This window comes from Mus pahari, chromosome 4 (assembly GCF_900095145.1).
Source record: "Mus pahari chromosome 4, PAHARI_EIJ_v1.1, whole genome shotgun sequence".
NCBI lineage: Eukaryota > Metazoa > Chordata > Mammalia > Rodentia > Muridae > Mus > Mus pahari.
In genome coordinates this window covers 95,352,446-95,378,022 of record NC_034593.1, presented here as the reverse complement: position 1 = coordinate 95,378,022, position 25,577 = coordinate 95,352,446, and the positions used below count along the sequence as shown (strand labels likewise).

The window sequence follows — 25,577 nt, the reverse complement described above, 5'->3', positions numbered from 1 at the left end:
TTTAATGTCAGTTTATTCTGTCTAGTTTCTTACAAAAGGATTGCACTACCGGGCAGAGGTGGTGCACGCCTTTAATCCCAGCACTTGGAGGCAGAGGCAGGCGGATTTCTGAGTTCGAGGCCAGCCTGGTCCACAGAGTGAGTTCCAGGACAGCCAGGGCTGCACAGAGAAACCAAGTCTGGAAGAACCAAAAAAAAAAAAAAAAAGGATTGCACTACATTTTCTTTTTTTAAATAAAGATTTACTATGTATAGAGCATTCTACCTGTATGTATACCTGCAGGCCAGGAGATGGCACCAGATCTCGTAATGGAGAGTTCTGAACCACCATATGGTTGCTGGGAATTGATGTTTGCTCTATAAGAGCAGCCAGTGCTCTTAACCTCTGAGCCATCTCTCCAGGACTTATATCGCATCTCTATATTGCTGCATTCTTGTGGAAATTTTTATCATGGTAGATCTTTGTTTAGGCAGGAAGAATGTGCTCTGCTTCCAGTGGTAGTTTTGTTAGCCATGAAAACAGACTTCGGTAAATGCGCTGAATGCTTTCTGTTCATCTTCCTGATAAAGCTGTGAAGATGCCCACATTTCACTGTGAGGTCAGCGTTGTCTGTGGCTGTCTTCTACTTAGGGCAGCCTGTCCTCATGTGTCTTGGGTTCTAAACCTTTTAGAAGCTATAGATAGGTTGACCCCAGAAAATTTCTCATTGGTTAGTAGGATTGTAAACAATTTCAAAGGCCCCTTGGGTCCTCAGAAGTGTATCTATGCAACCCTGGTTGAGACTTGACCTTGGTTGCATAGATGCAGACCTACTACTCTGCTGCTGGTAAACTGATGGAAGGTTCTAGTGTTCAGTATTTGATGGAAGAAAAGTTCAGTCTTTTGACTCTTTCCATAGTATGTCCTAATCTTGTTAATCTGTTAGAGAATTTTCTTTTTTTCTTTTTTTTTCCCTTGAATACTAGGATTGAGGGAGATCTGTCATGTTTCTGAGATGGTAGTGCCTCTAAAATTACGATTTAGAAAAGTTATAAATTAGAGGCTAAGTGTTCTGTTCTCAACTAAACTTTTCAGTCTGGGATCTTGCTGTGAACTGGCATTTTAGGTAAGAAAATCCCTTATGTATTGAGCAATCTATTCACTTTAAAAGAGGAAAGTTCTTCACTACATACTTAGCAGTATAGACAGACTCTTTATCCTAATGTCAGCAAATACCCATGGCCATTGCCATTTAATATGGAATGTCCCTAGGATATATATAGTCTTAAACTGTTCAGTTTGCATTTCTGTGATTTGGCATGGTCATATATGGACATATCAGTACTATACACATATTGTGAAGTTACATGAAATAATTTTAGCAAACCTAGATTAGGTCCAATGTATTGCTAAGATTTAGAGATTTTAATTGCATACTTAAATAAGGTCCTGTCATTACTATTTAATTGAACTTAACCTTTTTCTACTGTTTCCCCCCACAACAGAGTCAACTTCACAATTTGTCATTGCTAGGGGATTTTAATTAGTGTACTACAGCATCTTAATTAGGGATGAGGCTACCCTTTAGACTTGAAATTAATTGAATTCTCTCTAGGCTTGTTTAGTGTTTGCTCCCCCTCTTTTTTTTCTTTTGCTAGAAAAATTCTTTAGTTACTCCAAAGAATAATTTGCATTCTTTAGTTATCCAAAGAAACAGGTTTCTCCAAGATCTCTCTCCATGTTAATAATGAATGCCTAATTCAAGCTTCATGTACGTACAGGCTAGAGCTACCTGGTAAGCACACTTGCCTCCAAGTTTGACAGCCACAGCTTGAGCCCCACAGGAGAGAACTTTCTGCAAGTCCTCTGACTGCCAGGGACACAAACTACCTCACACTAAATGGAAAACAAAACTCCCAGGTCCCAAGTAGTATATGAATTAAAAGTTTAGAAAATTGAGGCACTTTGAATCTGAGCATATAAATATTTATGAAGGGGCTGAGGGATTTAAGTTCCATGGACTGGTACCAGGGAAGATGCAGCTATTTCATTCCAGGTAGCTGTAGCTGCAGAGGTGAAAGAGGGCATTACTACTCGTGCATGATTTCCTGTGTGGGAAGAGCATCACAGGAATTATTAGGCTAAGCATGTCTACATAGTCTCTTCAGAACCATGGTTCACAGTAAAGTCAGTTGAGAACTCTATCATGAAAAGAAGGTTTGCCCTGGTTAAGACTTTACCTATTTGTAAGCCTTGCACCAGTCATCTAACCTTTCAAAATCCAGCTTTCTCAAGAAAATGAGACATTGGATTAGACTTTGAGGATTCCTTGTAAAATTCTTTATATAATTTATAATGAGAAAGTATTTTATGGGGATAATTCAAATTTGTAAATAAGTATATAAATCAAGGTAATTTTTGAATTTTCAAAATCTTTAGTCATTCATTACCAATATAACCAGGTTAAGCTTGAATTAGGCATTATTACATGGGGGTCTTGGTGAAACCACCTTGGGTTAGTTTCCTCTTTTTTATTTTTTAAATTTTTTTCTCTGTGTACTCACGTGTACACACGGAGGCTAGAAAAGGGTGTCGGGTCCCTTGGAACTGGAGTTCAAGGCAGTCAGCTGCCCAACATGGGCCCTCTGAAGAACAGCAAGTGCTCTTAACCAGTGAGCTGTCGCTCCAGCTCTCTTCTGTGGGTAATGATGAGAACATAGGAGGTCACGGGTAAAGAGTGTCTTAAAGGAAAGCTTCAGCACCAGAATACTTAAAAGTAATTGAAGAAGAGTGATCTTATTGTGGGTCATGTCTAAGACAAAAGAGTGATCTGGAAGAGAAGTTTTTGAGAGCTGTTCCCATTTCCCTTTAAATATAAAACAATCTCAAATTTTTATAGCCATTACTGACACCTTTGCAAAAGGCTCTTGTCTACTTGGGACAGAATGTGTTTATTTATTTTGTATCTTTCGAATAAGTGCACGTGTTCTTCTTGATACTTGACATTTAATGCTTTAAACGTTTTGTCAGGAGATGGGCATAAAGATGCACGTGCCTTTAATCCCAGCACTCAAAAGGCAAAGGCAGGCTGATCTCTTGAGTTCAAGGCCAGCCTGGTCTACATAGTTAAGGACGGTCAGAGCTATATAGTAAGAAAAAAGTTTTACTATATTTTAATTGTGTGTGTTCATGGGTAGAGGTCAGAGGATAACAGTAGTCAGTTCTTTCCTTCCATCTGTAAATCTGGGAATCAAAACTCAGTGTCAAACCAAGGGCTTTATGCACACTGAATGCTTTTTCATAAAGAATTGCTGACTGCAATTAGAGTTGCTGCATACAGTTTTGTCCTGCTTATTTGAGCTATGGGTCTTTAGTGACACCTAGTGGGTGGTAAGTGCTTAGTGCTTAGAATGAATTGTTGACTTGGGCATACATACTGTGTTTCCCAAACCCTTTGACTGTTTTCATTGTGACCTGGTGGTTGTGGAGAATGAAAAGGATTTAAACGTGTGCTGTTGGATGGCAGAACATGAAAATGCTGCTTCTCTCACATCAACGGAATTGTTAGGGTTAAAGCAGAACTTCAAGATACTTAACCCCACCCTACCCCACCCAACCCCTTTAAAACCAAGAAAGAAACTGAAGGGAAGAAGTTAAAAAGTGACTGATGTGAAGTAGAAGATACATGACGAAGAGCCTGAGCTTGTGCTTCTGTTGCCTGCCAGATCTTGGGGTGGGGAGGGGGGGGAGGTTTGTTTGAGACCTTGGTCTAAGTGGAACAAACAGAGTATATATAAAGACATTTTTGTTTAGTAACTGGTCCTTAAGAGCTGTAGAAAAATTCAGCCAGGTGTTTTTCTGTAAAAACTGAACTTGCTTAAGGCATGTAGGAAGGCAAGAAGTTCCAGGAAGTTGTAGCGTTGGTTACATGGAAGGAGAGGCGTAGGCTGGTTAGCTGAGGCTGTTACACCTAAGACTATGTGCTAGCAGCCTGGAAAGCTGGCTGGTGTAAGGCTATACTTTTGGAAAGGAAAACACTGGTATTAGAAAAAAAAAAATCTCACTTGAAGGCTTGTGGCACATAATTTGTTTAATCCAGATTGGATACATCAGGTACAGCAGTGGCACAGGACTCGGTACTGTAAATGATATACATGTTATAACATTTGCACTACAATTTCAAAAGAAGACAAACTTAAGAGCTTTTTTTCCCCACAGAAAGTTTTCACATTTGTCTTCCTGCAGTTTTATACAGTGTATTTCTTTGCCATTGTAATGATGGTAAGCAAAGCCCAATAATTATACGAAAATAGAAAAGAACACACTTGATGTTTTCCACAGGAACATTAATGGGAGCGCATGACCTCTAAGGAAAACATTGGAATGTCTGGTTATCAAAAATATACCATCCCTCCCACCTCCCTGGTTTGTAAAATAGTCCATTGGTCCAAGGAGTCCCCTAGGACTTGGGTCTGTGCCCTGCGCTGGCTAATGTGTCATCAGCCAGCACAGTTTAAATAACCTGCTGAGATAAATGTCGTTCCAACAGTTTATGAGAAGACGTAGAATATCCTGAATAAAAAAACAAGACCCACAAGGAACCCCTTTAAAAAGCCGTTTCATTTTTCAAAGCCACTGTCCCTCAGTTCTAATGCTCTTCATGATGCTGTTTGGGCTCCAAGTGTCATGGGTCATGGCAATGCTTTTCCTTTATCCCATCATTTTAAAGCTTTGCAAGTAATGAGAATTCATTAGGAAATCAGAGGAAAAGTAAAAGTTTCTCCTGCTCCTCTTACAGTGATTCCATGCTAGCTAGCGTGAAAGGGAAACTATTACTTCAAATGAACAGCATTGGGATCCTTCTGCCTTACTTAGTTACCCAGTATTGAAGTGAGGGAGCCTGAATCACTAGAATCCATTAACAGTTTCAAATCTAATGCTAGCTCAATTTCAGTCACTACTGCTATTTTTAAAAAGACAAGGAAAATGATCTAGGCATATAATGCTCCCAGGTACTTTCCCTACTTGCTTTCTGACAAGAAAATGACATGGTCCTGAACTGCAGAGAAATCAAAACAACTGTATAAAGTCCTCAGCAGTTCTCTATGTGACTTCTGTCAACCAGGGATCATCATTTACCACTTCCTTAACATCTGATCTAATTATGTGGTCATAAACTAATAATGTTCAACTGTTGAGACTATCTACTGGTCTTTTGAAAGAGGTTCTGTACAGTTAGTCCTGAGCTTGAGACTAGATAGGAAAAGTGGGAATGAGAATGAGGAAGAAATAATGGTCTATTCCAGAAGGTCCTGCTACTTCAGGAATGCTTCCTTCCCCTAATCAGCACTCTTGACATCCAGCTTTTAAAAATGTGAGCAAGTCTTCAAGCCATGGAGCAGGACATAGAAGACACTCCCAGGACATGCTAAGTCCTGGATCAAGTCATAATCCTGCCATTCACTTGGCACAAAACCTTGAGTGAGGCATCCAACTTCTTTGTGCCCATTTCTTCTGAGTCAAAAATTTACTAAGGTGACTACCTTCACAGATGGTAGTGAGAGCCCATAGTATGCTTGGAAATGTCATTGTCCAAGCCTCCTCCTCATTGAGAAAAAATTGCCTGAAAAAATCTTGGGCATTCCCTTGTTCATCTACTTACAGAATTGATCACCCACAGCTGGTTCTACACTAGAAACGGTGGCTTCAACATCTGTAATTTGTATTAGTACAGTTAAGTGATCTCCAAGAGCTATATCAAGTTCTGTTGACACACAAGTGTTTCCTTATGACATGGCATCTTTGATGGTTCTTCTCCAATAGAGTAACTCTGTGAGGCAAAAGGTGTGATTAAAAAACCCCTAAACCAAACCAAACCCCAAAATACCAAAACCACATTAGATTAGTAGCCAAGAGTCTTGTGTTCCAGTCCCTATTCTATCCTTAAATGACATTGCCTTGAGGGAGGGAGTCAAGTTCTCTGGACCTCAGATTTCTACACTTTAAAATGAATTAGATAGTCTTTATTCTTCTCTGGTATGCTCAATATACTTTCCAAGTTATTTCTACTTAGTCTTATTTTTTTGTCCTTTTGATACCTTCTCCCCCAGTGCTAAGTAAGGTTGAATGGAGTGGTGAAGTGGGGAATTTACTGATACCCTAACATGGTTTGAACACCATGAGTCCTTGCACCAGAGAGCTATTGGTCTCCAGAAGAACCTGATACCATGGTGGTTCACTTACTAGCCGATGAATCAGATTTGCTAAGGTGATCCAGCACATGTTTGCCCCTGTGCTTCCCCATGAATACCCTTGAGCAGATATGGCTGTGAGCTACTTTCTTGGGTTGGTATCTTTGAGCGCAGTTGAGTTGGGTTCCTTAATCTCTTCACAAGACTCATATGGGGGATTGAAAATGCAGACAGTCTAATGATTATTTTTAGGAACTGGCATGATATGGACTTTGGAAATGAAACAGAAACAGCACAATTATATGCTGTGTTGGTGCACTGTCCCAAGTGACATGGAGATCCTCTGTTGAAGCACTCATTATTCTAACTCTCTAATGACTTGTTCTGAAATAGAATGGTGGCTTGTATGAGAATTCAAGTGTTCCTCTTAAACTCTAGCTTTATTCCACTCAGTTCTTAGGACTTATCATGCACTTAGACATTCCTTTGTTCCATGATCCCTTCTTTCAAAAGGAAGAGCCTTTTCTACTTCTTGGACTACCTGTTAAAACTGGGTCTAGCTTGGCTCTACTCCTTGGCCAATAAAATATATGTATGAAGTTACTAGATTGGAAGAACCACCCCATTCCTATAAGGGGAAATCCCGAGGCTAGATGTAGGAGAAAGAGCTGTCAGGGCCCACTGAGGATGCAGACAGGGAGAAAAACACGGAAGGAAGGGCCCCTTTCTTCTGCTCTTCTAGCCACTCTCTGGTTTGGTACCTCCTCAAAACATCTGCGCTCCTCTGCGTACGGGGTCACTGGAGCTGGACCCAGGAAGCCCCATGAGTGCCTTCAGGTCGCTGGCTAGTTAAAACTCATCTAGATGGCTGTAGTGGGCAGAGATTTTTTTGACATGCAAATGAACAGCTTATCTGTATTTTAAACTAAGCTGTAGAATGGATAAATTCCTAAGCGGCTCCTGTGCCTCAGATCCCAGGCTTCAGAGAGTGCAGTAGAGTATTTGGGGTTGAGAAGGGCAGGAAAAGGCTCACTTGCTCTGTTGTTAAGTGGTGAAAATGTTTAGGAAGATTCCAATAACACTCTTCCCAGGCCCACTACCGTGCCAATAACTTAAACCAAGGTATCCACATTTTCAAGAAGTAATCTCCACTTCCTCACTTGCATGGAGGACATCAGAGGTACCACCCATCAGCTATTTTCGGAGATAAGGGCTGAAGATGACTCAGACCTCAGGGCATCTTTCTGACCAGACAATGATCTAGAACCTCTTGCTTGCTTTCTTGCTTTGAAACATCCTTCATGAGGTACACAGGCTTAACCTTCACAGCTTCTGTGTAGGAACTGCCTTGGGTGGTAAGCCAGGGTCTCCTCCCATCCTCCTCACTTGAAGATGCTCATGGAGTATCTTGGCAGAGCTCCACACGGCCTTCATGATGGACCCTAAAGGAGGGCACATAGCAAGGTGCTCCGGAGCTGTGGCAGCTTCCCAGTGCTTCTGTTTTCACTGGGGCATAGCAGAAACAACTGCTTTCTGAGGTTGCTGATTTCATTTTCAAGACCCAGTGTGGTAAGTGTGACCACCACCCTGACCCAAACTGCAAAGATAAGTGGTTCCAATCAAAATGGAAGCACTTCTGTTCATAATATAGACTTACCTCACCCTTTAACTCAGCCCACTTGCCTTCCTTTCTTTTTCTGTATTTGCATTCACTCGGCCTGACTCTAGGCACAAGTCTGCAGTACTTGGCAGTGACAGAGAAGGATTTGCTGTCCATGGTGAGACAGATGGTTGGACACAGAAAACAGCCAAGGTGAAGCAGATAGGTACAGAGACAAAGGAGACAGACCAATGGAGCAGGAGGTTTGCTGTGTGGTTGACAGTTCTGTGCAGGTCAGTTGGGCAGTGAGGGCCCAGCTAAGGTAACCACACTCATCCTGGGAATGGGGAGGGAACTCAGCAGTTACTGACTTTGAGTCTAAAAGCTTTTGCTATAAAAGGAGAAAAATAAAAACCAACCTCACAAAATGCATTGTTTTGGTTTAAAGGTGTTGGGTCCGTGGAGAAAAACATTTCACAAAAATCCATTGATGATTTTGTTTTCCACCTTTTCCCATGAATAAATATTATCCATTAAGATCCTTGAAAAAGGTGCTTAAATACACAGTGTTATATTTTCTTCCTGTTTGCATGTGATGACTCGGCCTCTGGGCTGATCTTGGTCTTGTGTTTTCCTCACTGGGGTTTCCAGAAACAACTGTTATTTGGTCTGAGGTATCCCCACCAGGTCCTGTCCAGGCAAGCAGCCTGCACCCCCTCATGGCCAATCCCCTGCCCACCCCCTCCCTTCCTCTGGCCCCAGTAAGATGCAGTGTCACAGGGCTGTGTCCACACCAGCAGCAGGATCCTTGGGTACCCTTCGCTGCTTCCTTTCCCTTCCAGGCACAAGTCTCAGTGCTAGGGGTGCAACGGGGTGGCCAGAAATAGTGGGAGGGAGTGGTCCCAGTGGCCACTCACCAACATGCCAGCCCCTTTTACTCCCCACTACCCCCTCAGGCCCTCTGTCCAGTGTGTTTACAAGGCAGAGACCTTGACGACATTGCTGGTTATGGAAGGAATGTTCGAGTTGGGGCCTGGGCTGGCAGGGGGTGGCCGATTTTCTCCCTCTGGGGTTAGAGCTGGCGGGGTGGGGATGCTGATGATGGCTGTGGTAATCTGGGATGTTTTGCAGTTTGGTCTCAGTCCGTCGTCTGCTTTCAAATTAAGGCTGGAGCGACTAGGATAGAAAAGAGTGAGTTGAAGATGGTCCCTGCTTGTGGGCACCCCAAATCTCCCTCGACTCCCGCCATGATTTTTGCTCTATGCTCTCTCTGTCTAGGAATTCAATGGCCCTTGATCTCTCCCTTTAATAATCAGCTTATAATTGCCATTCTAACTGCTATCAACAATTACTAAATCATGCAGATAGTACTTATTTCCAGCCCAGTGGACTTATAACTTGTGATGTTATGACATTTGCTTTTCCCAAATTCTCTTCAACTTATTTGGAAGTGATGGGGAATGGCTTAAATATAAACGGAGATGAGAAGGAAAAGTCAGTTTGTGATTCATAATCCGCTTGGGGTCAGCCATAGATGTCACACAGCTGAGAAAAGTATTTTCTTAGGAAAATGATCATAGTCCATCTTTTCAATTTTTGAACTCTTTTTCAGTTTTTAGCCTCCTACTACTTAAACCCACTTTTGACCTACACTGCTACAGTATCATCCAATAGCTTATGAAGACCCTTGGATTAACTTTAATGAGTGAGAAGAAAAGTGGGGGAAGAAAGCAGAGGAGCCCCATGCAGTAGATAAGGGGAGCCACTAGGGGATCCCCAAGGTTCTAATGCTATGATTGTTTAATTCTGGAAAGGGAATGACTCAAGGCTTTGGGGGTGGCAGGAAGGGAAGCTGCCAACCTGGTGGTGAGGGAGGGCTGCTCACTGCCCTGGATGTGGAGCGTGCTGAGCTCCTGCATGCTGCGCAGGCGGGTGGCAGGCAGGTTAGAGTTGGGCAGGTGTGTGGTCTTCTTGCTACGACGGGAGCAGCAGGTGGTGGTGAGACCCGAGTGGCTGGACAGGGAAGGACTTCTGGTGGAAGGGTAGTTCTGCATTGAGCTCTCCATGCAGTTCTGCTCAAACATCTGCTCATCAATAAACTCGTGGTTCTGGGGGAGGAAGGAGAGAAAGTGAAAAAGAAGAAAGGAGGCAGGGCAGAGCCCCAGTCTCTGTCTGCCTGCTTGAGGTCTTTCATGAACAGTGCCCAGATGCCAGGATTACAGAGAAGTGTTTGGGAGAGGTTTCATTTCCACAGGTGTCAATGTCAAAAGACTCCAACTGGCTTCCCTGCTATTAGGTTGGCCAGGGACACAGTTGTTAAATCATTATGTTTCATACACTCCATCTACATCTTTGAGTAGAAGGGGCTCAGAGGGACCTAGGGGCATCAGCAGAGCTGGAATCAGTAAGCTCTAAAGCCATTGAATATGAGTCGTCTAGTTCATCTTTATGCATCTGATCACGCTTATTGGTGTGACATAACTTTGTAAGCGGTTCGGACCATTCATAGAATTGGATGGACACTTCTTGAATGCAAAGGGGTCAAATTGCCAAGGATAAGATTTCTTTTAATTCTTTTTCTTTTTGTCTGGTTAAAGCATATGGATCTTTAACTACCTGGTTGGTACAGGATTCCCTAGGTCAACTGTGAGCTTGGGAAAAGAATGTTAACAGTGTCTTGATTATAGGGCACGAGTGTGGCTTGTAGCTAAACACAGGACATCTTGAAAATGGCTGCTTGACCAAGGTGATTAAAACTCTGGCATTGGCAGTGAGGCTAAAGCTGTCAGAATGAGGAGGAAGAGAAACAGAGATCAAAGAGTCCCCTGGCACCAGTACCAGGAGTTCCGAGGAAACATGGGAGGCAGCATAGAGCTATGTGGTACTTGGGCATTCCAGAGGAAATGAACCTTGAAGCTGGATCCCACTGTCCCCTCAGCCCCTGGGGAGGTCAAAGGAAAGAATGGGAAAGGAAACTGGGTACTTTGGGTGTAAAACCACTAGGAGCCTGAGCTGGTACTGGGTGTGACAACAGAGATAGCATAAGCCCAGGAAGAATCAGTTGCACATGCAGAAAACCAGGCTAGGGGTAAGCAGAGGAGATCCACAGACTCAAGACTCAGAGAGAAGAACAATTGAATTTATAAAGTTATACCTTGATGGTGGAGGTTCGTACAGATAACAGGGGATCATCCACAAGATAGGATAACCCCTACAGGACAACATGCCAACAGAAGATAGAAATACCATTGATTGTACATTCCAGCATTCCAGTTTTGACATTCAGTTTCTCAATCCCAGCATTCCACCCTCCAAGTTCAACATTCCAGCCCTCCTTGATTCCCAGCATTCTGCTTCTCTTGTCCCAACATTTCACCCCTTGGTTCCAATAGGAGCCTGCTTAACCCAACCCAACGTTCACTCTTTCCATATCAATACTCTTCTCTTTCTATCCCAACATTCCACTCCTGGGTCCCACATTCCTTCCCTAGAGTCTGGCATTCCAATATCCCATCCCTGCAACCAATCCAGCATTCTCTCAGACTCAGCATACCACCCCCTCCAACCCCAGCATTCCGTCTCTGAAACTCCCAATGCCAACATTCCAGCTCTTCAAACCCCAAGGATTTCACCCATGTCCTTTTAATGTATACATTCCACCCAGCACATGCAACTTGGAATGGGCAGTGGGGTCTGGGCCTATCCCATTGGCAAGTTCAGTTTCCTTGGGAGAACTTCTAGATATGCATAGATGGTTTTTGACCATAGATGCTGGAGCCTGGGTTTGCAGAGCACTTTCCCATCAGGAAGGTCTCATTGGGTTTCAACTGTCATCCATGGTATCCATTTTGAGTAAGAGGCATCTAGCATCTGGGAGGCCAGGTTATGGGCTACTAGGAATTAAGAAGTTCCTTTCCAGAGTGTGCTGAGCCCTGACTCTAGACTCCAGGGAACTTCTGGCAAGGAACTGGGAAGATGTTCGTTCTCTTCTGAGTTCTCCCACCCTACTGTTCCTAGCACCTTTTGCCAAGGGTTCAGGGTTGGCCCTACTGCCCTTCCTTTCAGGCTGTCACTAAGGCACAAGCATCATTCCCATTCCAGCTGTGGCACCCTAAGCCATGATCCCCTTTAGCAATTGGCCTTTCACGATCCAAACTCCCTACAAAACTGCAAAGTTACTAAGCGGGGTTGAGACTGATAAATTTTTGGCTAAAGAATATATATGCTGCCTCCTTCATTAATATAGGCACAAAAGGACTGCATCAACCCAGATACAGGGGTGGGACAAAAATCTACCCTTTGTACATCCAGCTTGAGTCTTTTAGGGTGATGTCCATCAGAACTAAGAAATGAAAAACAAAACTCTTAGTCTTCAGTAATCAAGACACATGCTGGTGTTACAGGGGGATGGGAAGGCTATGGGAGTGGCTTCTTCTCTCGAGCTGTAGGACACAGTTGATCTGTCACTCTGGTGACCTTGTCCCACCCTTAGGGTCTTCATCCTAGGGGCAGAGAGACTATGGATTTGGATTGGAAGGGGACAGATTAACTATCTGGCCTAGGGATGATAACGTGTGTACAGCCTTGGGAAGTCAGGGACGAGGCAGGAGGGGGCAGTAGGCTGGAACTCACAGTGGTCTTTTCTAAGCAGTGTAGCAGGTGGTGGTGCTGGCTCTCGATGAGTGAGGTGGTCTTGCCCGTGTGCTCCTCTTCTGGGGTGCCCTAGTGAGAAAAGAAGGACCACGTATAACACTGATGTCTTCTCCTCTTTCTATCCCCCCCCCCCTTTTCATCATAGAAGGGTAGAAGAGCATGGGAAAAATCCTGATATACCATATTAGGGCTTATCACAATGAAACATACTGGCCTTGTGCTGGGGGCCCTTGTCAGCAGTGGGTTCATGGGCAGCAGTGACATTTTATGGGAGGGGTATGTTGGTGGGGAGAATTGGAAACATGTTTCTGTCAGAGTCTAAATTGAAGCTTTCTGGGGAGAGCTGGTACATGTGGATGAGAAAACAAACCTATTTCTACTTTATCTCCTCGGCCAGCTCTTCTGGGCACTTACCGTCAGTTCCAGGGCTTCATTGAGGAGCCCATTGCGCTTGCTGTGCAGGTAGGCATTGGAGCTTCCTGTTTTGGCCACACGGATCCTGGCAAGGCGGGCCTTCTGTGGTTGGTAGACAATAAGAGAGATGATAAGATATGAGAAGAGCAAGCCTGTGACAGCAGCTATCCACTGAGTTCCCCCAGCATTGTCTGATAAGGGAGAATGAGCTCCTGTGTCCTAGCCTTATGCATCTCTCTATAGAGACGCTAGACTGAACCTAAGACCTATGTACCCACCTTTGCAATTTAGCCATGGTCAGGACTCTAGAGATCTTCACAAACATTCCACCTGGGTAGAGACTTGGTGGAAGGAATACCATGGTTTCAAGTTCTCTCTCCTGAAGCGTTCATGACTGTTTCCACTCAGGATTTCACAATGGCTTATGCCATTCAATTATCTCCTATCCCTAATGAGACTGTAGGGTCCCTAGAGGACACTGTGTGCTAACTTGTCCTGATTCTCTCCTGGGTTCCAGTGTGGTTGGTTCCCCACATGCTGTAGGTTCCCAAATAATAGTGAATTATGAAAAAAAAAAAAGTGAAGATAGCATCGGTACCAGTGACAGTTCTTAACGGAGCTGTCTGTATCCTCCTAGCACACCGCTAAGGCAGCACAGCTGCTTGTCTCGTTACTGTTTCTCTCCTGTGGTGGAACGGAAGCTCTCCGAGGGCAGACAGACGGTTTGCCTTCTTTGTTGCCAGGAGGCTCTTGCTCTTTTTAAAGTTAAGAAATGTATTTATAGGTGCATGATTGACTTTGGAAGTTATTAGTACATACATTAATGGATGTGTCAATATACATCTATGCTGGGCACAGAAGTGGGAAGGATGTACTATACATAGAGGTGGCCTGGTGTGTTATGTGCACAAAGGAACACATTCCAGTATATCTCTTTGGGTTTATCTCCCACAGCTGAAACCCTCCCTGGGAAAGCCCACAGCAGACAACCAGCCCCCTTTGGCTTAAAATAGCTTGGGCTCTGTAGAACTAGAGCCAGCTCTAAGCCAGTGCTCTTAAGAAGAAGGAGAGTCCATGAGATTCATAGTCCTAATGTGTAGTGGAAGATCCTCTTCCTGCCTTTGGGTAGAGTGACACACATAATTTGAACCTGGACTCTGAAAGATGGACTGTCAATAGAACCACAAAGATATGTTACGTTCCCTGTCTCCTGGGAACTCTCCCACTGGCCAGTATCTCCTTGCAGGGACAATTCAACTTTCCTCTGGTCTTTGAATATGGAGAAGGGGCTAGAACTTATGTTTTGAAGGTATTCCTCGCGAGAATGAAGAGGTAGACATGCAAAAGAAAGGCCAGCGAACCGCTGCTGACACTTCCCATCTCTGAGAACAATTAACTAATTCATTCATTCATTCATTCCATGTCTAGGATAAGTCTGCCTAGAAACCCTGCTGCTGCATCCCATGCATCCCATGGTAGATGTTAATAGTCTAGTGAGTTCCTCATAGTTCATGGAGTTGACTGCTGTTACTTTGGGGAAAGGCTAGGTATTGAGGGCTGCATATGGAAATCCAATTGTGTAAAGCTCATTATAATAGCCTTATATAATCTGATTGCCACTTACAGCCAGACCTTTCTCATATGTAGGCCCTGTCTTTATTACTTTCCGGAGATGAAAGGTTCTCCTGTCCTCCTCTGCGGCACTTCTTTTAATCTTATCTCACTCTGGATTCTATTAAAGTAGAAGACTGTCACATCAAACACACCGTATCATTTAATCATTCCCAAGCGGGATACAGAGGTTTGAGGCATGTCTGCAGAACAGCATCCTTCCATGTAAAACTTGGTGGTGCTCTCTGCTTGGTTTCGTGTTCCTGAGGGCCAGAGCCTTGGGCCTATGCTCATTCTTTTATTGCCAGCCTCCAGGGCAGGTTCAACACTGAGCAGGAGTTCAAGCAAAGCTTGTGGTAGCCAAAGAAGGAAGAACAAGTAGAGCTGGCTGGAAGTCTGTGCTTATGAAGCTGTTGTAAACAGGTGCAGCCTTTGTGTCAGCCTGTGGACTGGAAAGGTTTCAGCTCATGTCTTCTAACTAGGAAGCCAAATGCAGCATCTTTCTCCTTCCACCCGAGCTCACCTCCTTTCCGGTATGTTTCTAACCTTCAGGAAGCTGAATCTTCAACAGGTACAAGTGGAACTTTGGGGTTGGAGGAGAGAGATCCGGCACAACACTGTCAGCCCGGACACAGGCAGACACCATTACTGATCCAGACCATCTGATGACCCCCGAGGAACCTGTCATGACGGAGACTCCCTAGCTTGCAGCTGGCAGGGATAGCCTGCACAGGAGTCTTTGTAAATCTTTCCCTTAGAGGGGCAGGTGGATGAGAGAGAAATGGAAATGCAGGCAGTTGTACACTTAGACATTTACCAGAAAGACATTGAGGCATGATGATATAAGCACGAACACATGAATGTTCATTGCTCTTATTTGTAATAACTAAAAACCATTGCTATCCTACATGTTCTTCAATAGACAACTGTCCAGTGGAACACTACTGAGGGAAAAATTGAAAGGACATTTTTTTGGTGACTGGACTTTAAATTTTTTTTTTTTATATTTTTTGAGACAGAATCCTGTTTGTTTTGTTTTTATTTTCTTTTTCTTTTTCTTTTTTTTGGTTTTTTGAGACAGGGTTTCTCTGTATAGTCCTGGCTGTCCTGGACTCACTTTGTAGACCAGGCTGGCCTTGAACTCAGAAATCCACCTGCCTCTGCCTCCCGAGTGCTGGGATTAAAGGTGTGCACCACCACGCCCAGCTGACAGAATCCTGTTGAGTTACCCAGGCTGGCTTTGAATGATGTAGCCCAGGTTGGCCTTGAATTTACAATTCTCTCATTTCAGCCTTCTGAGTATTTGGAATTACAGGCCTGTACCACTAGACCTGGAATAAGGGATTAGTGATATAATTTGAATTAGTCTCTGGGAATTATATGGATGGAAAAGACCATCTCCTGAAGGTTACCATCTGTATGAGTACGTATATGCAACTGTTTTGAAGTGAAAGCATTTTATAGGTGGCGATCAGTCAAAGAGTTCCCAGGAGGAAAGGAAGAGTGGTATAGCGGGGTGTGGTTATAAATGCCACAGGGGGTCTCAGAGCCATGATGCTTCTGGGTCTGCGGGAGTCTCCATGGGTGAGAGAACCGACACACACAGACACACACAGACACACACACATACACACACAGACACACACAGACACACACACAGACACACACAGACACACACACACAGATACACACAGACACACACACACAGATACACACAGACACACACACACAGACACATACATACACAGATACACATATACACACACACAGATACATATACACACACATTCACACACACGGACACACACAGACACACACACATACACACATACATGCACACATACACAGACACACATACACACACAGATACACATACACACACATACACACACAGACACACATATACACAGACACACATAGACACACATATACACACAGACACACACAGACACACACACATACACACAGAGACACACACTCACACACCACCACCACCACCACCACTATCAACAATAACAACAACAACAACAACAACCCATCCTACCCCAAAACCCTGGGGCGGTCTGAAGAAGATAGGTGAGGGAGGTTGCTTCATACCATTTGTGTACTCTATAGTTTTATAAAATGTTATCATTAGACAAAACTGGCCAAAGTACATAAAAGGATTATTTTTGCAACTACATGTGAGCCTATAATTATGAAATGTTTCTTTAAAATCAAAGGATATGGTACTGGGGTGGGGGTGTAGTTAAAGGATAGATAGAACATTTGCCTATCACAAACAAGGCCCTGAGTTTAATCCCCAGCACAACAAAAGTAAAAACTAAGCAAAACTAAAACAATCGCCCCTGAACCCAGAGAACGCGGGTAGAGCTAGGGCAGGTGGAAGCTTCTCTCACCCGAGTGCCCTTGCTGGACAACGCTGGCTCATCTCTAGTTCTCCTGGACCAGAGAAGTCAGTCCCCAGGGTAGATGTGACACACTCATTTCTTTTGGAGCCTTCATCCACCAGGCACCGCGGCTGGAGCTTACTTTTTATGTCCTTGCATCTCCCAGAAGCACGGTCAGGGCTAAGGGCTGTCATCAGCGTCCCTAACCTCCTCCCTGTCCCCATCTCTCCACTTTCACCAAGTCCCCTGAGCCGGCCTTGCCTTGGCTCACCATGACAGACTGAGTGCTGGGAGCAGACAGTATTGTTTTTCCATCTCACAGGAAGCCCAAGGTGAAGGGGACAGAGCTGTGCCACCTTGAGGAGAAACAGTGTCCAGGCTGGGTGAAAATGTGTAAATATTTACTGAGTTCAAAGGATAGACAAAGGGGTTGCGGAGGGCTCCTCTTGAGTAGCTTAGAGGGAGGAAAAAGCCAGAGTTGGTCCTTCTGGATTTTAACCACACACCATAAGCTTTATACAGTCTGCAGGAAACATTCAATGTGATGGTCTTCGCAGATGAACTTCTTTGAGAAGTAGGAATGGTGTAGGCTGGGAGGGAAAGGTGGCTACAGAGCACCTCTGGAGGGGCTCTCACCATTGAGCCTGGCACTTCTGAGAACCCTACCAGCTCTGCAAAAACAAACTAACAAACAAACAAACTGTGTCTGTGCTTGCCAGGGGTAGGAGGTGCAAGGGCAGCGTATGTGCTATAGGATTCCCTGGCCCTGGGGTTTGGGTGAGAGCCAGGTTTTTTTTGCCCCTTTATTTAGAACTGTGTGATGTATTTAGTCATTGTTCACTTTTACCAGCTGCCCTGAGGAGGGAAAGATAAGATTTCCATTTCAGGAGTGTCTGGGAGTGAGAAGACCTTGACCTCGGGTGAAGAGATAGAAGGTAGATGCTACAGGGGACAGAGGACCTCAGAAGAAAGAATTTATGTCTGGCAAAATTACAGACCAGGCATGGGTACAGGGGACCAGGAAGGTAAGGAGGAGGGGAATACAATGACTTGGAAGAGGTCATTTTTAGGATGTGGGGGCAGGCTTAGTGTATGATTATATTATTCATTGTATATTTTGCTATTTGTTTCTGTGTACGTTGCTATACCATTGTTTTAGAGTTAGCTTAAACTTGTGGCTTTTTATAATTATGTTATAGCCAGCATGCACAGACCCGTTCTGAGGTTCGAGATTCATTTGTACGGTAATTCCTGCTACCCAGAAATTACTTCTGCCAGTGCGAGCAAATAATCTATCTGTTAGGCCTGTCACATGGAAGGTGCTTACATAAATGTCTGTAGGAGTGACGGGATGGAAGAAAGACAAAATACAGAGAGCAAAATCCTTCTCTCTAAGCTCTTCTTGCAACAAGGTGCCCTCTGTCTTTTCAACACAGAGACTGACCTCTGTGTACACAGAGCCACAGGTCATGACCTCCAGAGCAATAAAGGTACCATTTTCATCCCAGATCAAAACGGAAATAGACACTTCCCTTCAGATATCCCTTGTCTTCTAGTCTTTCCCAACTTGATTGAACTTAGCATCCCTCAGGAGACTGGTGAGGCACACTCTGGGAGTATCTGTGTTGTCTAGAGAGAGACCCATTTGATGGAAATGGTGCCAGCATGTGGGTGTGGGCTCCAGTGAAAAAAGAAAGACAGTGGGCCTCCAGCATTCCCTTCTCTCCGCCACAGTCTGTCAAGAGATGAAGAATAATCTCCATCATGTGCTCTCCCTGTCGCCATGACATTTGAGGACCAAGCAGACAGATGAATCCTTCTGAAGCTGTGACCAAATAGTTATTCTTCTTTTAATTATATACGATAGGCCTTTGTCACAGCCAGGCAAATAACACAGAACCCTTGTAAAAGTATTGCCAGGAACCATCTCCGGATGATGCCTTGGAATTGTGGTGTGACCTTGCTGTCCCAGAGAGAAGTCTGAAAGCCACAGGGAGAAAGGGGTTTCTGAGCACAGCAGCCTGTAGGCATCTTGCACTGTATGGGCTGGCAATGGTATTTCACTTACCTGTCTTCTAAGTACAGACTTGGCAGGACCCAGAACTTTGCCCAGGCCTGGTGCTGACTCTCTAGTTATCAACCGAGTTCGGTGACTTGGCATGGCGCCCTGGTGCTTACTAATATTTGATGTTCCACTTGACCTAGAACTCAGCGGCCAGAGTCTTCTCCTCTCACAGTGTTCTTTTTTTTCTTTTCTGCACATTTATTTTTGTCACTTGTTTTTGTATAAAGCCCTCAACAGGATATTAAAATGGCATTTTGTTTCCTCGTGAGCTCTTGGGTGGGCTGCTTGGTGGCCGTGGCTGGGGGTATAGAAATGGAGCTATGTGTCAGTTCAATAGATTACTTAAAAGGAGGACAATCAGGTTCTGTGTCAATGACTGAAGGTTTGCAGCATTCTATAGCAGCAGACTGTGGCTAACTGAGGATACTGGTGGGTAGGAGGACACAACACCGCCTCATCTTTCCAAGCCAGAGGAAGTCTATGCAGGAATCCTCCCAAGAATCTAGGGCTGGCAAGGCTGCCCGAGTCCCCCACCCTTCCTACTCCCTCCCCCAACCGTGTCTCTAAGGCTTACCTTTTGTGCCCTGCGTTTATCTGCTCTCTGGTTCTGGTGGTAGATCCTGCTAAAGTTGGAGACTATCACAGGGACCGGCAGAGCGATGACCAGGACACCGCTCAGGGAGCAGATGGAGCCGAATATCTTCCCTGCGATTGTCTTAGGCACCATGTCTCCATATCTGTAAGAGAGAGGGGGAGGGGTGGGGACAAGAGAGAGGATATAAGTAAGGGGCCATGTGGGAAACAAGTGGGACTTCTTAGCCAACCACTCCCTTGCTCGAACACTCGTTAATTTATTCGTTTATTCATTAGTGTGCCACAGTAGCTACTATACATGGGGGTCAGGGCTACAATCTCAGCGTGAGCAAGAGAAGCAAACCCTGTATGCTCACGGAGCTGCTTTCTAGGAGGAAGGCCACAGGAGTAAATGATCACATTAAAAAGCCCTGTGGGAAAAGGTAACCAGACCCAGAAGACAAATGCTACATGTTCTCACTCCTATGCGGATTTTAGCATCAAGACTTAGACTTGCGGTTAATTTGGAGTATCTGTAGAATGCAGAAACCCAGAAAGGGGCCATTGGTGGTTCCTTAAGGGAGGGAGGATAGTGGAACAGGGGTGATAGGAAGGGGAAAGGAGAATAACAGGGGGAGAGGCTTGAGGGGGGATAGGGATAGGAGGGAGGGCAAGGAGGGGTGGGGAGGGATGACTAACTTCAAGGATGTTTGAGAAAGCTAGCTATAAAGTAACCTACTATTTTATAACCATATATATCATAATTACACATATACATACACATATATGAATATATATCTTACAAATTATAATCATCACAATAATATATATTAATCCCTATCCTATGTAGAATAACTGCAATATATATATTATATATATAAATATGAATTTAAATGATTTATTTATTTATTTTATATATATGAGTACGCTGTCACTGTCTTCAGAAACACCAGAAGAGCGCATCAGGTCCCATTACAGATGGTTGTGAGCTGCCCATATGGTTGCTGGGAATTGAACTCAGGACCTCTGGAAGAACATTCAGGGCTCTTAGCCACTGAGCCATCTCTCCAGCCCACAAATGAGTTTAACCGCAGTTATTCTGCACAGGAATTAATGCTCCTCCCAGAAGCTTTAGACTGCCAAATCCCAGTGCTGGGCGTACTTGAGGCGTACTCCCCTTGAGTTGTCAGTCAAAGGTGTCCTGGAGACCCCCAAAAGAACACAGGCTATTACCACTGCTCTTGGTCGGCACCATAACTTGGCAAGACTCTACTGCTAAAGAGACCACACACACTGGTCATGGCATGGAGAAATCAATTAAGCTGGTTCTGACTAGGAAGCTTCCTCCCAGCTGACCAGTTGTCATAGCATTAGAAAGTGCTCCATAGGCTTCTGGGGTCGGGGGACGTCAACGGTCTTACCCAGCTGTCAACCCTGTAAGCTGCAACAGTGGCAAGGTATGTCATGGGTGACAAAGCAGAATCAATGTTATGGGGCAACCAAGAGCTTTTGTTTAGGTATAGGGCCTGATCTGCAGGAGTCCCCACCCCTAAATGAGGAGCTATGAACATCTGATGGCTTTTAGTAGGGAGGAACAGTCAGCTTTCTGTGAAGCTATGGATCCCGGAAAGTCAAACACAATCCAGGGGTGGCCCCGCATCCAGATGTATATAGGCAGCAGACACTGGAGTTGATGAAACGTCAGACATTTCTTTGTGAGTCGATGGCAGTTGATGCAGAAACGTACAACTATTTAAGTTCAGAGAATATGTGACTGTGTCGTGCTCTGCCACAGACAAGGCACTCATATCATATTTGTGTCCCTAGGCTCAGGGACCATCGTGGATGAGGGGACAAAAAGATTATAAGACCTGGAAGTTGGGGGAAGACGGAATCTAAAGAGTTTCTTCTGGCCATGACAGCATGGCAGCACTCATGAACTCACGGTAGCTGTGTTTGCCTACACAAGATCAAGCCAGTGAACACTTTAGCATGGAGTGAGAAGGGCTTCAAGAGTCCCCACAGCTAACCGAGGAGATATGGATATTTGATGGCTTTGGGGGAGTGAGGAACTGTTAGTTTTCTTTGAAGACGTGGTTTGTTGTAGGTTGACCACACTCTAGTGAGTGGCTGCACACCAAGAAATATATAGACAGCACAAATTGGAGTTGATGCAACAACCAAAGGAGAAGGAGGAAGAGGAAGGAGAGGAGGAGGAGGAGGAGTTGTAGTTGTAGTTGTAGTGGTAGAAAGTTGGGGCAGATAGGACGGATGTGTGCTGGTTAGTTTCGTGTCAACTTGACACAAGCTAAAGTCATTTTGGAAGAGGGACTCTCAGTTGAGAAAATGCATATAGTTAAGTCTATTCTGTGTTTTCTTCATTAGTGATTTATGTGAGGGCTCAGTCTACTTAGGTAGTGCCAACCCTGGGCAGGTGGTCCCTCTGAGCTGTATAAAAAAGCAGGTTGAGTAAGCCAAGTGGAACAAGCCAGAAAGCACCATTCCTCCATGGCTCTACCTCAGTTCCTGCCTCCAGGTTCTTGTCTTGAATTTCTGTCCTGACTTCCTTCTGTGATGGAGTGGGATCTAAGAGTTGTGAGCTGAAATAACCTTTTCCCTCCCCGACGTATCCTTTGATCATGATATTTTATCCCCTCCATAGAAACTCAAGTTAACAGGGTGGATCTGGGAAGAGAAAAGGGAAATATTTGTAGGGAAATGTGATCAAAATACATTTTGTATGAAATTCTCAGAGTTTATTAAACTCAAACACTTATTAAAAGTCCTAACAGTCCTGTGGTGTGTGGCTATCTCTATGAAGAGAACAGAGGCAAATGATGTGGTTAGGGAAGGCCTCACTGAGATAAGATATGAAGTGTGATTTCCAGCCATGTAAAACACCCAGGCCTGGGCGTACCTGGCAGGAGGATCAGGAAATACAGAGGCCTCAGGTAATAAAAATAGTTCTTTCAAGAAATTATCAAGGGGCCAGCAGGGCTGCAGACAGATGAGGCAGAGGAGGTAGGCAGGATACAGCATTCAACATCCAGTAGGTGGGGGAGGGGTTTGGATCTGAGTCCAAGCACCTGAGGAGCCACGGGTGGGCTGGAAGCAGAAGGGAGCAGCTCCCAAGTAAAGAAAACAAAAATAAACTCAGCTTCTGTTCATCTACAACTTACAAAGTTCTTAGGGCTTGACCTCCCATGAGCCCAGGAGTCCTCGGAACTTCAAATTCTTTACCCTGTTATACACATTAAGTCACGGAGGGCTGGGTTCTTTCATGGTTTGCCTGTTACATAGCTGAGATGGAGCCTGTGCATCTTGACTTCGTCTCCTTTCTAACCAACCGTACTGTCTCAGAGATGCGCACGGTCTCTGACACTCAGCTGTTTTAGCCACTTTGGAGTAATGATGGACTCTTCTCAGTCTGGAACTCTCTTAAGTGCTTCCCACGGTGGCTGTTGCCCCTGGGACCAGTGTGGCCTGGCCCTTGCTCAGCCCCAGGCAGCTGGCCCAAGCCTCCTTCCTGCAATCAATACAATGCGCTCCACAGCAGTTAGGCTGAGCCTCCTCTTTACTGAGATAATTTAAAGGCCTTATGAAGGGAAGAACTATGAGGATTCCCTTGGCCATAGCTATGAGCCGTCTGTGTCTGTAGCAGAAACTGCCTTAGCAAGTCCGAGGAATGTTTGCTGGTAAAATGAAGAAACGCAAAGGCAATGATACTGAGGAGATCCACGTGCCCTGGGTCTCCACGGAGGATGTGGAAGGAGACAGGTTAGCCATGTTGGAAGCCTGAGGGCCTTACCTGAAAAACTTGAGGGCTGTGAAGAGGGCGGGGTTGACAAGTGCTGGGCGAATGAATGAATGAATGACTTCATATAAGCCCCTCAAAACCTTACTAAGAAGCTCTGAGAACTGATTTCCTCCACTTTCCTTCTCTCTGAACAGAGTCCTGGGTTCTGGCTTAAGCTGTCTCAGACACACACTACCACTGAGACCTGCTCCAGTCCTTCTGTCACATTTACCTCTTCAGCCTGGACACTCAGGAGATGGGAGGGCGGGGGCAGGTGGACAAGTGAGAGCTAGGATTTCTTTACTAAGGTCATCTGGGCTGAGACCCTCCTGGGCCACCATTAAATCTCTGTGATCTTGGAGGGATTTGACTTTGGACCTCAGGTTCCTTTATAAAGAGAGGATAACAAGAGCAACCAGTGTTAGGCTCTCACTTGATATATGTAGCCAGTGAACATCAAACACATTTGCTTTTCTGCAGGCAATCTGGAAACCATGATTGCTGTCGGTAGGGAACTCTAAAGATAGTTAATCGTTTCAAATCCACACAATCCCAGTGATGGTGACGAGCAGTTTCCATGCAATAGATCATATTAGTTGAGCTTTTCAGATGACATGACAGACTGAAAGGTGTCTGTGGCTCCACGACCACGGGGGAAGCTAAAGATGGCAGGCCAGAGGCCAGAGTCAGGAAGGCTGCATCGGAGAGTGGCTGTGGCCGGTGAGAATCCTGAGCAAAACACTGTGGTTGTTTTAGACGTTTGAAGAAATAAGGGAGGGGAGCTCTAGCCACTGCTAGACAGATGGTCTGAGGGAGCAGATGACAGAGGAAACAGAACGACTGCACTCTGCCGAGAGGAATGCTTTTCATACGGAGAAGACTGGGACCTATGCCCATCGGAAGGGTTTGGAGCTTGGCGTCCGGGAGGGAGAGTGGGTATGTGCCTGGCTGGACTGAGCAGGTTCCCTCAGAGATGTACAGAGCCCTACCTGGAGATAGGAGGGAATACAGGCGGGGCTGCAGAGTCACCCCCGAGATCCCTGATCACAGCGCAGCAGAGGAACACCAAGAGGCTAGAGGCTTAAAATGGCTCTGTTGGTATTTTGAAATCGAGAAACCACAAACCAACAGGCTTGGCATCCATCACTTCTGCCATCAGATTGCTGGCAGAATTCAAAGGCAGATTATTAAGCGGACAGCTTGTGAACTCTTGGAAAATAAGCCGTGTTTGGGTTGTTATGCACACATCTTGCCAACTTAACCTTATTTCTTGTTTTGAGAGTGAGGTTAATGGGCTGGCAGATCAGGAGATGGCTGGAGGCCCATCCTGTTGTGACTTTGCAGGATGTCTTTCTGCCCCAGTTCTTTACATCCTTGACAAACTAGAGGAAGTGGTGTGGGCGTGGTATGGACGCAGAAGAGGCCAGGAGAGGCTGAGTGACCATCTCTAGTCTGGCACTTCTTCAAGATAACCAACAGTGCTCATAGGTCAACAAAGGAAGGACTCAGCCCTGTTAGGAGGGTCTCCTTCAGTGAAAGCGTAAACATTAATGAAATAAAGAAGGGATCTACAGTTAGGTCTCCAGTAGTGTGTTCCTGAATTTTCCAGCAACTTGTATAAAGCCAGAGGGAGGCAGCATGGCCTAATAATTGGGAAAAGAGCTGGAATCAGTCCTGGGTTTACCCCTGGGCTAGTAGGACTCACTAACTCGTCAAATGACCCTGGATAACTGATTTAACCTGAGCCTATACCACCTATACAGTGGGCTTCAGATCCTCAGAACTGTGATAATAATAAAAAAAAAAATTAGTTCCACACTTGGGTAATTGTAAATTGTCTATTGTGTGGTGGACTTGTTTTTCTGTTTATAGTCTACTGTGTGCCCCTCCCTCATCAACATAACATGACCTCTGTCTAGGAAACCCACCAGTCACACACTGGCCACTCTTCTCATTCTCTCTGGTCATAAGAAATTCAAAATAAGGGAAGGTCTTCCCTAGGCCAGGTCAATGAGTTTCCACCCTAGATTTATTTCTGACCACTTTATTGAGATGCAGACAACACACAAAAATTCTACTATGTAAGTTGTATATTTAATCAACTTTTATCATAGTTGTCTAGTTGTGATTTCTACCACTCTATGGCAATTGTTTATTTATACCAGGAATCAAATCCAAGGCTATACATTCTAAGGAAAGTGCACTACCACCGAGTTACACCTGAAGCTTCTAATGAGAATGTTTTCTTCTCCCCTTCTCCTTCTCCCTCTCCCTCTCCCTCTCCCTCTCCCTCTCCCTCTCCCTC

At 44.8% G+C, this 25,577-nt stretch overlaps 1 protein-coding gene across 2 annotated transcripts in view; it reads right to left on the bottom strand.

Moving 5' to 3' along the window:
- Positions 1 to 8,501: 8,501 nt before the first annotated feature.
- Kcnd3 (potassium voltage-gated channel subfamily D member 3) overlaps positions 8,502 to 25,577 on the bottom strand; it is a 215,672-nt gene continuing 198,596 nt past the window's right edge. Inside the window, exons 3-8 of one of the 2 annotated variants that reach the window (XM_021195562.2) lie at positions 19,478 to 19,640; positions 12,838 to 12,939; positions 12,403 to 12,492; positions 10,925 to 10,981; positions 9,631 to 9,878; positions 8,502 to 8,946 (exon numbers count right to left, since the gene is read on the bottom strand). In XM_021195562.2, the coding sequence (XP_021051221.1) occupies positions 8,745 to 8,946; positions 9,631 to 9,878; positions 10,925 to 10,981; positions 12,403 to 12,492; positions 12,838 to 12,939; positions 19,478 to 19,640 (862 nt within the window). In that variant the 3' untranslated portion in view covers positions 8,502 to 8,744. The remainder of the gene's footprint in view (positions 8,947 to 9,630; positions 9,879 to 10,924; positions 10,982 to 12,402; positions 12,493 to 12,837; positions 12,940 to 19,477; positions 19,641 to 25,577) is intronic. The other variant, XM_021195563.2, reaches the window with a different exon arrangement.